Source organism: Kogia breviceps, chromosome 3, assembly GCF_026419965.1.
Source record: "Kogia breviceps isolate mKogBre1 chromosome 3, mKogBre1 haplotype 1, whole genome shotgun sequence".
In the NCBI taxonomy this organism is placed as follows: domain Eukaryota; kingdom Metazoa; phylum Chordata; class Mammalia; order Artiodactyla; family Physeteridae; genus Kogia; species Kogia breviceps.
The window spans coordinates 141937908-141953753 of record NC_081312.1 but is presented as its reverse complement, the minus strand read 5'-3'; the positions used below and the strand labels follow the sequence as shown (position 1 = coordinate 141953753).

The 15846-nt window shown below is 38.9% G+C and overlaps 1 protein-coding gene across 5 annotated transcripts in view; it reads left to right on the top strand.

Annotated features, from left to right (window-relative positions):
- FAM81A (family with sequence similarity 81 member A) overlaps positions 1–15846 on the top strand; it is a 126235-nt gene that overhangs the window by 98968 nt on the left and 11421 nt on the right. For all 5 annotated transcript variants that reach the window (XM_067029759.1, XM_059056290.2, XM_059056289.2 and 2 more), the window contains exons 5-6: positions 11587–11716; positions 13511–13617. In XM_067029759.1, the coding sequence (XP_066885860.1) occupies positions 11587–11716; positions 13511–13617 (237 nt within the window). The remainder of the gene's footprint in view (positions 1–11586; positions 11717–13510; positions 13618–15846) is intronic.

Below are 15846 nucleotides of genomic sequence, written 5' to 3'. Positions count from 1 at the left end.
AAAAAAAAAAACTGGATGTTTTAGGCAGTATTTTGTAGCAATCCTGGATACTGATGCCCTCGGGCTTGTTTTTGTTGTTTGGTTAGTGACTTAGCTGGACTATTTTAGTCATGTCTGTTTCTCCTGCACTATGAAGCCTCTCATGTTAGGACTGATGTTGGTCCTCAGACACTGCACAGTCAGCCTGTGATGATAATGGTTTTACCAAAGCTCTCTCTCTGTGACCATCTCTTCCCCTCATATTTTATAAAACTGCCTGCCTATGTTGGTGTCACATCCAAATCTTAGGTTCCACTAATTCCTGTCAGATTGCTCTGCTGTTTTGTTTCTTTTTTTTTTTTTCTGTTTGCTTACTTTTTTTCTTCTTTCCAAACATATGCTTTTTAATTATTTTTATTATATTATTACACAACCTAGTATCCCCAATATAATTCTTTTAAAAAAAATTGACGAATAGTTGATTTACAATATCATGCTAGTTTTTTGTGTGTTTTTTTGGTGGTTTTTTTTTTGTGGTACACGGGCGTCTCACTGTTGTGGCCTCTCCCATTGAGGAGCTCAGGCTCCAGACGCGCAGGCTCAGCGGCCATGGCTCACGGGCCCAGCCGCTCCGCGGTATGTGGGATCTTCCCGGACCGGGGCATGAACCCGTGTTCCCTGCATTGGCAGGCGGATTCTCAACCACTGCGCCACCAGGGAAGCCCATCATGCTAGTTTTAGGTGTACAGTACAGACAGTGAGAGATATATATATATATATATAATTTTTTTTTCATATTCTTTTTCCTTATAGGTTATTACAAAATATTCAGTATAATTCCCTGTGCTATATAGTAGGTCCTTGTTGGTTATCTCTTTTATATATAGTAGTGTGTATATGTCATGTTCTGTTGTTTTTGACAATGTCCTGGGATGTAAATTTCTATGTAGTCTGATTCAATTAAATTATCACCAGCACTAAGGGCTTAATGATGTATACATACAATAATTATATATATAATAATTATTATAATATGGAAGATGAGCAACTTCATGTTTTAAGTGTCATTGCCTTTTTGTTTCAATTTACATTAGCTTTATTGCTGTTGATTGAAAGACATCAAGCTGGAACTAGAGATATTTCATATGAATGTCATTCACTACAATTTAATAACTAGCAGAAAGCAAAACAAAGAAAACCCCAAAACCCAAAGCAGTCTATCAGTGGTTATGCAGTGATGGGCACCTAGGAGTTTAATTTGATATAGTTGTAAGATGTGTTTTTATATCATGGAACCTCTTGATAATGCCAATATTTTGTTAGGCCATGGATAACACCCATGTTGGAGGCTTAGATTATGATACAGTAGTCCCAAGGGAATACATTCCAAGACTCCCAGTGGATACCTGAAACCAAGGATAGCACTGAACTCTATATACACTATGTTTTTTCCTATACATACATCCCTATGATAAAGTTTAATTTATAAAGTAAGCAAAATAAGAGATTAACAATAATAATAAAATAGAAAATTATAACAGTTTACTATAATGAATGTTATGTGAATGTGGTCTCTCTCTCAGAATATCTTATTGTACTGTATTCATCTATGTAAAGTTGCAAGATTATGAAATGCCGATGTGAAGAGATAAAGTAAGGTGAATGACCTAAGCATTATATAAGTAAGCGTCATTGCCTTTTCAATGCCATATACCATCATCTCATAAGCTGTAAGAGAAGATCTGCCTAAGCATGGTGCCCAAGTCATGTCTGTTGCCAGACCTTTGGGACTCTGTTCTGGACTTCTGACCACCTCCCTGCCATCATTGATCTGATAGCCAAGTGATAGAGTCATTCTGCCACCTGATGGTCACAACCAAGAACTGTACCTGGGAGATACAGCTGCCCAAAGACCCGAAAAGGGAAAATTTGCAATGAGTGCATTATCGGTTTGTCTATAATATAACTTCAGGATGAAACAGGACAACTGGTCAGATTCACTGCAAATTCTTGTTTAACTAAAGCAGCTGAGTCACACACGCAGCTATATTTGAGCCCCGAGGCTGCCTTTTATGAGTGTGTTTCTTGAAAAGAGAAGAATGTTGTCTCTGATTCAGTACTAGCTGAGGGAGTAATATTGCTTATCCTTTTTTCATATATATATATATATATATATATTTGAAATAATTTTAAACTTATAGAAAACTTGCAAGATTTACCAATTGTTAGCATTTTACTTACTCTATCATTATTACAAGTAACTTACTCTATTATTCTTTCAAGAAGAAATTTTTTCCTGAAACATTTAAGAATACATTGTTATTAACCTAAGAAAACCACAGTTGATTTCACTGTGTATATTTCCTGATGGGAGGCTTTGGTATCCCACCCTGTGTCCCTCCCTGCATCCCCTGCCTACCCTGCCCTTGTACTTATAAAGGAACAGAAATGGTATATGCTTGTAATAAACAATCAGAAATACTATGAAATACATGAAGTAGAAGAATGGAGGCTCACCAGCTCCTGGCTCTGTTTTACTTCTTAGAGGTAATTAATGTTAACAGTTTGGTATCTGTCCTTTTAGACTTTTCCCATATATAATTATAAGATAATTTATCATTACAGTAATGTAATGATTTACAGTATAATAATTACCTAACAGTGGGATTTTAATTTTACAAAGTACTCTACATGCTAGTCTGCCACTTGTTTCTACATAACAATGTACTTTGGGCCTCCTTCTAGTATGCACACAGATCTGGCATACTTTTTAATTGGATAGAGAGTGTTCTGCTATATGTATGTACCATATTTGAACGTATTTAGCCACTCCTGTATTAATGGAAATTTATGTAGTAGTATTTGTGTTTCCAAGTGAGACAGAATATGGAAGCCAAGCTATAGCTAGTGTGAGCCATGAGCTTCGGGGTCATTCTGAGACCTTTTCAAGTAACTTCTTCAAACATAGTCTGTCCCTTGAACAGCTTTGTAAAGATGGTGAACTGGTCTGATGTACTGATACCTGACAGTTTCTAGCCAATAAGCTTCTATTTGGATTGGAAAATAATGCCTTTCTATAATATGTTAAAACCTCAGATTTCCCCAAATACGATTTAAATAATGTTTTGCTTAAAAATTGTGAACTCAAAATTAAAAAGAAGGGTCTGTATTTGGTGTTGTCTTTAACCAGCATTTGTGGAGTGGGGATGATTTGTGAGGAGTAAATAAACTAATATATGTCATGTATCTTGTACAGTGCATGGTATGTAGTACTATTCCTTAGAGTCATTCATTTGCAAATATTTATTGAGCCCCTACTACATGCAAGGCAATGTGCTAAGCACTAGGGTTTTAGTGGTGAAAAAGGCAGTTGTCCTTCTTCCTTAAATGCAGCTTATATTCTTTCTAGCAGGAGAGAGAGACATTAAATGAATTATTGCAAAATAATTATTTTATTTCACTTATGATTCTGATTTGTAGACTTGGGGGGTTTCTGTAGAAATGATATCATCTACAAATAATGACAATTTAATTTCTTCTTTTCTGATCCTCATATCCGTAGTCTCTTTTTCTTGTCATCTTGTACAGGCTAAAATCTTCAATACAGTTAAGTAGAAATTGTGGTAGTGGGCATCTTTCTCTGGTTTTCAGCTTTAATGAGAATACCTCCAGAGGCTTTCCATTTTTGGATGACTATAAAACATGGATTTATCAGATTCAGGATGTTTTCTTACATTCCAAATTTACTAAGAATCTTTATAATTTGCCTTGAGTTTTCTCATATGTTTTTTGCATCTGTTCAAATCATCAGATAAATTTTCTCTCTTAATCTGTTAATGTAAATTTAGCAAGACGGCTATATATATTAACGTACAAAGGTCAGTTTCCTTACTGTAAACCAATAGCAAACAACTAGAAAACATACTTAAAATGAAGATACCATTTAAAATAAAATCAGAGAATGTGTAATAACTAGGCATAGATCTAACAAAAATTATTCAAGACTTCTTAAAAAAAATTTTAAATTTGATTAAGAAATAATAAGAGGGGCTTCTCTGGTGGCACAGTGGTTGAGAATCTGCCTGACAATGCAGGGGACACAGGTTTGATTCCCTGGTCTGGGAAAATCCCACATGCTGTGGAGCAACCAAGCCCATGCACCACAGCTACTGAACCTGCGTGCCACCACTACTAAACCCCGCACGCCTAGATCCCGTGCTCCACAACAAGAGAAGCCACCACAGTAAGAAGCCCGCACACCGCAATGAAGAGTAGCCCCTGCGCGCCACAACTAGGGAAAGCCTGTGTACAGCAACAAAGACCCACACAGCCAAAAATAAATAAATAAATTTATTTTAAAAAAAGAAAAAGAAATAATAAGAAAACATTAGTAAATAGAAACGGGTATTATATTCAAGGGTCGGAAATCTTAATATCTTTAAAAGTATCAGTTTTCACAAATTAATGTTTAAAATCAATGGAATTCCAATTAGAATTCAGAGTTTTACAGAGAAACTTGATAAGATGATCCTAATGTTTGTATGTCAGGGTTAAGAGTAAAAAATATCCAGGACACTTCTGAAAATGAACAAGGAGGGGAGAATTGCCCTACCAGATGATAGCAAGACTTGTTATGAAACTACAGTAATTAAGATGGTATATTGTTGGCTTAGGGATAGAGAAACTGAACAATGGAATAGGATAGAAAGTCCAGAAATCGAACCACACATGTCTGGGACTTTGGTATATGTGATAGATGGCACAGCAGATCAGTGGAGAAAGGAGGGATTGTTCTATAAATGGAGCTAGAAAATTTATTATCCATATCAAAAAAGATCCTTTTTCTCCTGCCTCACACCAGATACAAAATCCACTCCAGATGAGTAAAGGACTTAAATGCTAAACATAAGACTTAAAACTTTTAATAGAAATATATAGATGGATATATTTTAGGCCAGCGATCCTCAGCCTTTTTGGCACCAGGGACCAGTTTTGTGGAAGACAGTTTTTCCACGGACCGGGGCGGAGGGGGGACGGTTTTGGAGTGATTCAAGCACACTACATTTACTGTGCATTTTATTTCTATTATTATTACATTGTAATGTATAATGAAATAATTATACAACTCACCATAATGCAGAATCAGTGGGAGCCGAGTTTGTTTTCCTGCAACTAGATGGTCCCATCTGGGGATCATGGGAGACAGTGACACCCGAAGTGTGTTGCTTACATCTAGTCTACTCCGTAATCTTGTTTTGGTTGCTGTCACTGAAGAAACCTCTGCAGGATGTTGGAAATGGAAGCAGGCTTTTCAGTGCTTTTGTGGCAATCTCAGGCTATTCCGCCTTCCCCTTAATCCAGATCATATGAAGTTGTCTCAGACATACTTTTAAGGCCACCGTCATTTGCGATCTCAAGAAGTTGATCCTCTTCTAGCATGGACAAAGTCGATTCACCTGGCTTATTCACAAATGGGCCGCGGATCCATTCCTTCCCAGTTTGGGGGTCTTTTGTAGTTGGGAGGTAATGCTCAAACTCTTCTGAAAGCTGAGATAGGTGATCATGCACCAGCTGGGAAAAAGAAGTCCCTGGCTCAGTCTCTTTCAAAATCTCTGCTAATGTTTGAAACATGTCAAAAATCCTAATGTTCACTCGTCACCCCCATAATTCCAGTTTGGCTTTGAATGCAGCCACCTTATCTGCCGACTTGAGCACAGCTGTGGTTCTCCCCTGAAGTGACAGATTGAGTTCGCTGAGCAGGTTGACTATTTCTCACAAGTAAGCAAGTTTTGTGACCCATTCTGTGTCACTGAAATGTGCTGCCACTGGTGACTGTTTTTCTAAAATCTCTGGAGCGGCTCTCATAACTCAAAAACTCTGGTCAGTGATCTACTTTTAGAAAGCCATCTCACTTTTGTGTATAAGAGAAGACGTGTGTGCTCTACGTCCGTCTCCTCACAGAGCTGCGCCAGCAGATGTGAGTTAAGGGCATACACTTTAACGTGGTTGATAATTTTAATCACATCCTGCAAAACGTTTGTTAAGTTCAGGTGACATTTTTCGGCTAGCCATCATTTCTCTATGGGTGACACAGTGTGTAGACTCACATTCAGAAGCGACCTCTTTGACCTGAGGAGTGAAACCAGAAAGCTGTCCAGTCATGGCAGCCTCTCTGTCTGTGCAATATACTGACACAAAATGACCAATTCAGTTTTCCTGATATGTAATCATTCAAAGACTCTAATAGTTCTGCAGCTCTGGTGTTGGTTGGCAACAAAAGTGCACATAATATATCCTCATGCACATCCTCCTGAAAAATGCATCGGACAAAAACAAGCATTGTTGCCTTGTTGTCAACTTTGGTAGACTCATCAACCTGGATTGCATACCATGGTGACTCTCTAACAGTTGTGCCTTAGTATCCTCTGCTGTTTCATCAATTCATCTAGTTATGGTGCTAGCCAAAAGAGGAACACGTGCCACCTTTTGAACTGCTGCCTCTCCTAAAAGTTCACGACAAATGTCCTTAGCAGCAGACAGGATCAACTCTACACCAATAGTAAAGGGCTTCTTAGCTTTAGCAATGCAGACACATTTCATGCTCTCAGTGCAGACACATTTGATGAAGCGGTGGCCTTCAATAATTGCTTCTGTTGTTTGTGTTCATGTTTTTTTCTTTCGAAAAACTCCGAAGGCTTGTCTTTTAATGCAGGGTGCTTGGTCTCCGTGTGGAGAAGCAGTTTTGAAGGTTTCGTGCCTTTGTTGGATAGCCGGTTGCCACGTATTATACAAAGCAGGCTTGGAGAATGTGAATCACCTGTTGCAGTGAATCCATAATTTAAGTAGGGCTCTTGATATTTTCTTTTAAATGCAGCTTTCTTTTTGTTGGCAGTCTTAGAGACTTCTGCTGTCTCATCATTGGGTCTTTTCAAAGAAGCTCTCCAGCAGCGTTTATTTATTACTCGTTTTGGCTAGGGTGAGCTTGTGGGCTTACCAAAACTGTGACTGAGATAAGTGCACAGTGCGGGGAAAGAGGCGTGGATGGAAGTGGTAAATAAAATGATGGGCGGGCCACGCGTGGACTAAAATAAGTGTTGGATTCTGAGTTAAAGCCTGCCACCAGATGCAGCTCTATGATTGAAGTACATCAACTCACTTGTCAGTATAAAGCCTGCCACCAGATGCAGCTTAATTGTCACTTACCACTCAGTAATAGGGTTTTGATATGCGTCTGCAAGCAGTTGATTTATTATGGTCTCTGTGCAGTCAAACCCTCTGCTAATGATAATCTGTATTTGCAGCCACTCCTCAGCGCTAGCATCACCTCTGCTTCAGATCATGAGGCGTTAGATTCTCATTAGGAGCGCGCAGCCTAGATCCCTCGCATGCGCAGTTCACAGTAGGGTTTGCGCTGCTATGAGAATCTAATGCCGCTGCTGATCAGACAGGAGGCGGAGCTCAGGCGGTAATGTGAGCGATGGGGAGCGGCTATAAATACAGATGAAGCTTCGCTCGCTTGCCTGCCACTCACCTTCTGCTGTGCAGCCTGGTTCCTAACAGGCCATGGACCAGTACTGGTCCGTGGCCCCGGGGTTGGGGACCCCTGTTTTAGACCTTTAGGTAGCGGAGGATTTCTTCTTGATATAAAAGGCATTGATGGATTAGATTATTTTAAAATTTAAAATGTTGCTCATCATTCTTAAAGAAGAAAATAAGTTACAAATTGAGGAAGATATTGGATGGTAAAAGGTTAGTGTCAAGAATATATAAAGACCTCATACAAGTTAATAAGAATAATGCAAACAACCCAATATAACAGTGGGTAAGAGACATGAACTGACATCTTACCAAAGAAGAAATACATGTGGCCAATAAACCTGTGAAGAGATTCAACATCACTGGTTAATGTTGAAATGAAAATTTAAAAACATAACAATATATGCTTTTTTACACCCAGTTGATTGGCATCTGAAATATCTGACAATGCCAAGCATTAGAGAGGATGTAGGTGCCTAAGACCTCTTACCCATTGCTAGTAGGAGTATAAATTAGTGGGGTCTGATATTACCTCCCGGTGTTGAGCATACACATAGTCTGTGATCCATCAATTTCTGCCTGAGATACATGGTTGTACTTGTACCACAGGAGGGCATGTTCATAGCAGCATTGTTCACAATAGCAAAATCCCAAAATAACCCAAAGTGCCCTTCAGTGGGAGTATGGACAAATAAATTGTAACAAACAGTAGAATGTTATTCTGTAGTTAAAATGAACAACTACAGTGGCGTATAACAATATAGTTGAATTTTAGCAATAAGTGAAAACAATAAGTATCAAAATATTACATATGAATAATGGCTTTTTAAAAGTTGAATTCAACTAATGCACACATAACATATTTTCAAGAAATATATATATGTATGTATATATGTATATATACACACACATGCGTATTTGTGTGTATGTGTGCAATACAGTCTTAAAAGGAGAACAAGGGAATATTGACAGGATTCAGAATAGGAGCAGTTATTAAAAAAAAATTAACTGAATGAAGTGAGCCATGCATGGACTAATGATGAGAACGCATCATGAAACAAGGATTAATAGATTAATGATAATCATAATAATAGTAATAATAATAAATGTTTATTATAAGAAGTTCAGTAAAAGAGAAATATGGGGCATCCTGAAAGTGTGTACTTGCTGTACCTGATCTACTCTGGGAGCTCCAGGAAGGCTTCCATAAGAAAGTGACTTGTGTGCTTAGCTTGAGGGATGAATAGTAACTAAGCAGGTGAAAAGATCAGGGAAGAACACTGCAGATGGAGAGAACAGCCGGCGTCAAGGCCTTGAAGTGGGAAGGAGTGCCATAAGTTCAAAGCCCTGAAGTGTAATCAATGTGGCTGAGGGCAGAGGAAAAAAGGGACAGACTATAGGAGGTGATGCAGGGAGGTAAGTGGGTTGGGACCAACTCTTTCTGAGCATTTTAAAGGATTTTCGTTTTATCCTAAAACAGGAAATTGTTCAAGGAATTTATGCAGAATTTAATTAGTTTGATTTTTCTTTGCTCACACTTTTGTTGCTTTGGGGTTAATACCTAGATTGAAAGGTACCTAGAAATATATTCATGTTTCAAGATTTGGGGTATATACTGCCAAGTTGCCCTCAAGAAAGCTTATAAAATATACTTTTCCACCTACAGTGTGCGATATAGCATGATTGTACAAGTGCCAGCATTGAGCATTAAACATTAAAAAAGATTTCCAGTATAGAAGGATAGTGACTTAATTGTTGCTTTGTGTTTATTTTATTATGAACATTGAAATTTAGAAAGTGCATATATGCAGTTTGTCAGATTGTGTTTCAAAATATTAAAAAATATTTTAGTCAATATTAAACATTTTTTTATCCTAATACTTTTTTTTTCTGTTACTTCCAAAAAGGACTGTAGCATTTTAGCCAAATGATTAAGCTAAACAAGTTGTTCAACTTAGAGAAAATGTGATTCAATACCAAGTAAGGACTCAAGAAGTTTGGAATAATTGAACTGGTAGCTTACTTTCTTCAGAGTCTACAAAACAATAAATTTTCCAAAAATTTTCTCAGTTTCCTCACTGTTGTTTCTTACATCCTACTCCTTCTCTCTGGGTGTTCTTTTCTTCTTACTGAAGTATATTATTTAATGACTTTTTCAGTATGGCTGTGTGGGTGATACATTTCTTAATCTTTGTATGTCTAAAACTGTCTTATTTTGTACTTATTCTTGCATGATAGGTTGTTTCCGCTCAATCCTTAGAAGCTGTTTCTCCAACATCTTATGATATTTATTGTCTTCTGATATCTACTGTCTTCTGATATCAATTGTGTGCTGTCAATCTTACAGTCAGTCAAAAAAGTCACTTTGTCTTTAGTCTCTGGTAGCTTTTAAAATTTTTATCTTTGGGCTTCCCTGGTGGCGCAGTGGTTGAGAGTCCACCTGCCGATGCAGTGGACGCGGGTTCATGCCCTGGTCCGGGAAGATACCACATGCCGCAGAGCGGCTAGGCCCGTGAGCCATGGCCTCTGAGCCTGCGCATCCGGAGCCTGTGCTCCGCGACGGGAGAGGCCACAACAGTGAGAGGCCCACATACCGCCAAAAAAAAATAAAAATAATAATAATAATAATTTTATCATTATCATGGGTTATCTGAATTTCACCATGCTCTGTTTATTTTTACTTATGCCTCTTTGTATTCATTGAATACTTTAAAACACGTGTCTTTTTTCAGTTTTAGAAAGTTGTCAGCACTCACACCTCAAATATTGCTTTTTTGCCATTCTCTCCATTTTTTCTTTTGGGACTTCTCAACCTCCCTTTGACTTATGTTAGCATCTCTTTATTTGTCCTCCATCTTTCTTAACTATTTTTTCATGTTTTGAATCTCTGTCTGTCTTTGCTGCATTCTGAGTGAGCTCCTTGCTACTATCTTCTAATTCACTGATTTTATCTTCAGTCATGTTTGTCAGCTCTATTAAGAAAACTGTTTAGCTTATTTCTAGGATTTCTCATTTTTTTCTCTTAACCCCTTGTTCTTTTTTCATCTCTGCTTTTTAAAAATAGTTTAGAGTTCTCTTGATGGATGTTAATCTATCTTTGATTGTTGAGTACTTTAAACATTTGTATTTTAAGCTCATCTGATCCCAGGCCATACATGTGAGTTGAAGGAAACTGGCAGTAGTAAGAGTAGAGGCCACAGGAGTCTGGGCTCCTGTAATTTACTTATGCCTTTAGGACTGTTAAGCCTGACGTCTATATATCCCTCTCCCTCCAAGACGGAGTGCTGCCCATATGCCCACCTCTATGGCTTGGTGTTCATGATGGGCTGCCCAGATTGCCTGGTCACTCCGTGACCCCTGCTTAGGCATTCAATCTCTACTGGAGCCCAATAGCAAGCTGGCTGCTCCTTTTCAAAGCAGGAATGATTGTGTTGGAACAGGGCATGACTTTGCTCTCAGTTCCTAGCGGGTCATTCTGTGACTCTGCTGTTAGCCTTCATAACAGAGGCTTCATAACCCAGCTTATCTGCTGCAGATACTTTGGGCATCTTTGGAACTGCTAAGCTGTAAGGCTCAAGGGCAGAGCAGCTGGGACCAGCTGTAGAGCCTCCTGCTCTGGACCACACTCAAAGCCTACAGCCTTACAGGTGGTTTGGTAAAAGGTTAGGAATAATACTTTCAAATGTGGTAGAAGTTGCTTCCAAAATCCAAAGAGGCCCCGAACCTGAGATGGCGGAAGTGGTACTACAGAGCGACAGACCACATCTGGCTCACTGTGTAAGCTTTTTCTAATTGGGCTCTCACTGCATATTCAGTTTTGTACTCGTGAGCATTGTAAAGACTTTGTTGCTTTGATGGTTACATCTCTAGTCTTATTAAGGAACATCCCTGTGGTTTAACTTAAAAACCATAATGAGAGCAGTTCTCCGAATTCATTCAGGACTCTGTTGAAAGGCATGATTCATAGTGCAGTTTCTTTGAATGGGATCATGCACTTTATAGTGTGTAAGGAAGCTTTAGCACGTGTTTGAAGACTTTGATAAGAGTTATCTTTATCGTTTGCCCGGATAGATGTGACGCCAGCATAGCCAGACTCTCTGCTGAGCACAAAACGACCTATGAGGGGCTCCAGCACTTGAACAAAGAGCAGCAAGCTGCCAAGCTGATCTTGGAAACGAAAATCAAAGATGCAGAGGGACAGGTATGACCTGTTTCAGGTACCTTTTTGAAAGTGAGTATTTGTTCTTATCGAAGAATAACACGGTGTTGATTATTTCCTGCATGAGAAACTAGGTGGGGGCACCCAGTGTAAGCATCCCTTTTCTTCTTTCTCCTTCTGTTTCACTGGAGTGGCCCTTTGTAAGTATGCGACCAAAATGCCAAGATTTTTCAGTACAATCCTAATTTTAAAGATTCTTTCCCCTCGTTCTTCAAACAATTAAAATGTTCCCAAAATTCTAAATTATATCTCCAAAACTATCTCTTACACAGGTAAGTTCATCAAAACATTGTTTTACAGGGCACTCGTCCCAGTTGGGGTTCAGGAAATAGATACTTTATTCATGAGACTTATGGACTACCTCATCACATAGTTTGTATGTGGGAAAAAATTAAAACAAAGCTAGAGAGTAGGCTGGCTAATAAATTTCAGAGTATTCCACCTTGCAATTCACAGATTAATTTCTCAAAGCAAAACTCTTGGCATTTCACAGTTTGTTTTTTGGCTTCTTAGAAATTCCCCTTTACCATAATGGAGCCTATCTTCTAGAACTTTCCCTACAGTGTCTGCCTTACTTGCTATTCTTCATTTAAAGAGAGACTGTTCAATAAAATGGAGTATCTAGTCAATTTATTGGGTTAAACATACTTGTGTGCTAGCTACCTCTGATAAGGATCTAAAGCTACTTATGTAAAAAATAGTTGTTATAAAACCTTGAAGAAAAAGAATAAAATGAAATAAGTCCAATAATTTTCTCTAAAAAAAATGTGAGGACAGAATTATTAGATCAGAAAATAGATGCTAAGGAAATACTAAGCTTTCTAGTAGCCAAACCGAGTAAAACACCTATAGAAATCCATAAAAAGAGACATAGTTTTTCTTTGTTTCGGGTCTGATAAATACTTATTCCGTGAATCTCAAATTAAGAAATATTGAACATCAGACTTTTTGCAGAAAATGAAGGCGTTTCATAAAGGGCTAGTTTTATATTATTCGGTACATTTTAGTAAAAAGACAAGGGAAATGGATATAGGTAGTGGGAGAAAGGAGTGAGAGGGGTTATAGTTGAAAAATTATATATTCTGGTAACTTAACTTGATACGGAGGTAAATCTGGGACCTTGATGGAATTTGTAAGTGATAAGAATTCCATTCTGTGATTAGCAACCACACTAATGGTAGAAATTCCAAGGTAAAGAGATATGGGAACATGTGTATATGTATAACTGATTCACTTTGTTGTAAAGCAGAAACTAACACACCATTGTAAAGCAATTATACTCCAATAAAGATGTTTAAAAAAAAAAAAATTCCAAGGTAAAAATGACTTACATTTTATGCCAGCAGGGGGAAGTAGTGCTCCTGGGCAGAAGCTGCACTTGCTCATCAGAGACCTGTAGTTACGTAGTTAACGTGCTCAGTGCCTGATGAATATTTTGGCAGTGCTACTGGTCTGATTTTTGTTTTTCGTTTTTTGTTTTGGCTGTGCCACGCAGCTTGTGGGATTTCAGTTCCCTGACCAGAGAATGAACCTGGGCCACTGCAGTGAAAGCCCAGAATCCTAACCACTAGGCCACCAGGGAACTCCTCTGGTCTTGATTCTTGATGGGTATGTATAAAAGAAAATGGAAGTGGAGAGATGAGGTGGACTCCTAAATGAATTTATGAAATTAGATGGAATTTAATGCCACTGACTAGAATACAGCTCACTAATGTTTTCTGAAATTACCTCTGAAAAGATTTGACATGACATTTACAAGTGAAGTTTCTTTTCCAGATTTCTCAGCTTTTGAACAGAGTGGACTTGTCGATATCCGAGCAAAGCACCAAACTGAAGATGTCCCACAGAGACAGTAATCACCAGCTTCAGCTTTTGGATACTAAGTGAGTAATCAGCTTAGAAACATCTGTTTTGGTTGAAGTTCTTCATGAGCTTACTCAATACGATAATTTTTTCCCTTTTGGTTTTTATTTATTGCACAAACAAAGTGAAAAACCATCATGGAAGTTCACAGGAAAATTTCCTTGTAGCTTGTTGCCACTTTAACCTTCCTAATTATTGTTTTTAGTGATTGGATAATAACCCATCTGTTTATCCAACAAATATTTCTTGAATATGGCCTAGGTGCTGAGGATCCAGTAATGAAGAAAAACAGGCTCTGTTCTTATCCTTGTGGAGTTGATAGTCTAGGGAGCTGATGAGTATTAATCGAATAATGACCTAAATATAGCATACTAAATATGGTGCATGCTACATTATCACTAATAGTGATAAGTGCTTTGAAGGAAAGATACGTGGTTGCGGTACGCTGAATAATGGTTCCTCCAAATATCACCATGTCCTAATCCCTGTGAATATTATATGGCAAACAGGGACTTTGCAAATGTGATTAAAAATCTTAAGACGAGTAGATGATACAGTGTTATCTATGTAAACCCGATGTAATAGTCCCTAGAGTCCCTATAAGAGGGAGGCAGGAGGGTCAGAATCAGGAGAGAAGCCCATGTGACAACAGAAGCAGAGATTGATTGGAGTGTGATGTGCTATGAAGATGGAGGAGGGGGCCACGAGCCATGGAAGACAGGCGGCCACTAGGGGCTTAAAAAGGCGAGGAAACTCTTCTCCCCTCAGAGCCTCCAGAAGGGACCACCTCTGCTCCAGTGAAAACTGATTTCAGACTTCTGGCCTTCAGAACCAAAAGGGAAGGACTGTGTTGTTTTAAACCACCAAGTGTGTGGTGACATGGCACAGTAGCTGTGGGAAGCTAATACGGTGGTGCTGTGAGGATGAAGTAACAGAAGCCTGGTCGTGGGACCTTCCGGAGGAGGCGATGTGGGGAGTGAGAGCTGAAGCACGAATGGCATTCACGAGGAAAAGAGTGAGGTGAAGACGCCGGAGATGGACTAGCCCGTCGCGGGAGGAACGTGACATGAAGGAAACTGCAGGGTGCAGAGGGGACTGAACAGAGCGTGCTGGTGGGGAATGAGGCTGGAGAGAAGGTGGGCCAGCATGCAGGGCCCTGTAGACCGTGTTCAGGACATCTTGTTTCTTTCCCTGGAGCAATAAGGAGCCACTGGAGGAGTTTAAGCAGATGGGGTGATAGAGTCAGATGTGTGTGTTATTTTTTAAAAATGGCCTTGATTGCAGTTGGAAGATGGATCACAGGGGCTGAAACAGAAATGGGGACTTCGGCTGGGGTGGGCATTGTTGCCGGTGTCTAGGTGAGAGAGGTCTGCACCTAGGGGCTGCTGAGCTGTCTAGTTAGGACCCTCTAATGTGTTATACTTTGCATTGTGTTTTAGTGACACTTTAAACTGGACTTGCCCCCAGTGAAACTCATCTGCTGCTCTTCTGCTCAATCACAGAACCATACACTTTTCCCTGTCATGAATCTTCATGAGCTTGGCATTTTCCTGCCAGAGCAGAGCCAGTAGTGACCATATATGTGTATGTGTGTGTTTGTTTGTGTATTTGACTTATTATATTTTTATAAAGATGACTTCAGTATGGAACTTTGTTAGAGGCTTGTGGAAGTTTTAACTTTATTATTCTCCTGGTTCTTGTATCTCATTATCTCCATGCTTAATGCCATTTTAGGGTTATTGCTGATTTAACAGGAATTCTCTTATGAAAACCATGTTTCCTTTCCTCTAATTATCTTTATTTATATCATTACTGAGTTATGTCGCTCTTTCTCATAGCTTCTGCAGTCTTGCCAAGTACAGAAAGATCTCCTATCCCCTTCCTTCCATCGCACAGGAAGAAAATAAGCATCTTAGTATTTTTTCTTCCTTAGTAGATATTATTAGCAGTCATGAACATCTTTATTTTTCTTCCTACAATTTAAAGTCCAGAAGTCTAGACACAAAGGCTGTTCACAGAGGTAAGGGGACCAAGCCTGGGGCCTGTGTAAGGTAGAAGGACAGATTAGAGACCCAAAAGGTAAAACCCTGGTTGGATGAACTAGGAGAAAAAAAAAATATTCCACAGAGATATCATAAGGAAACTTTCCTGTCAAAATCTTGATTCTGGGTAGAAGGGTAAAAGGTATTCCTTGAAAATTCAGGACCACAGTACAACCTTTACGTGGATTTAGAGTTAGAATTCACATT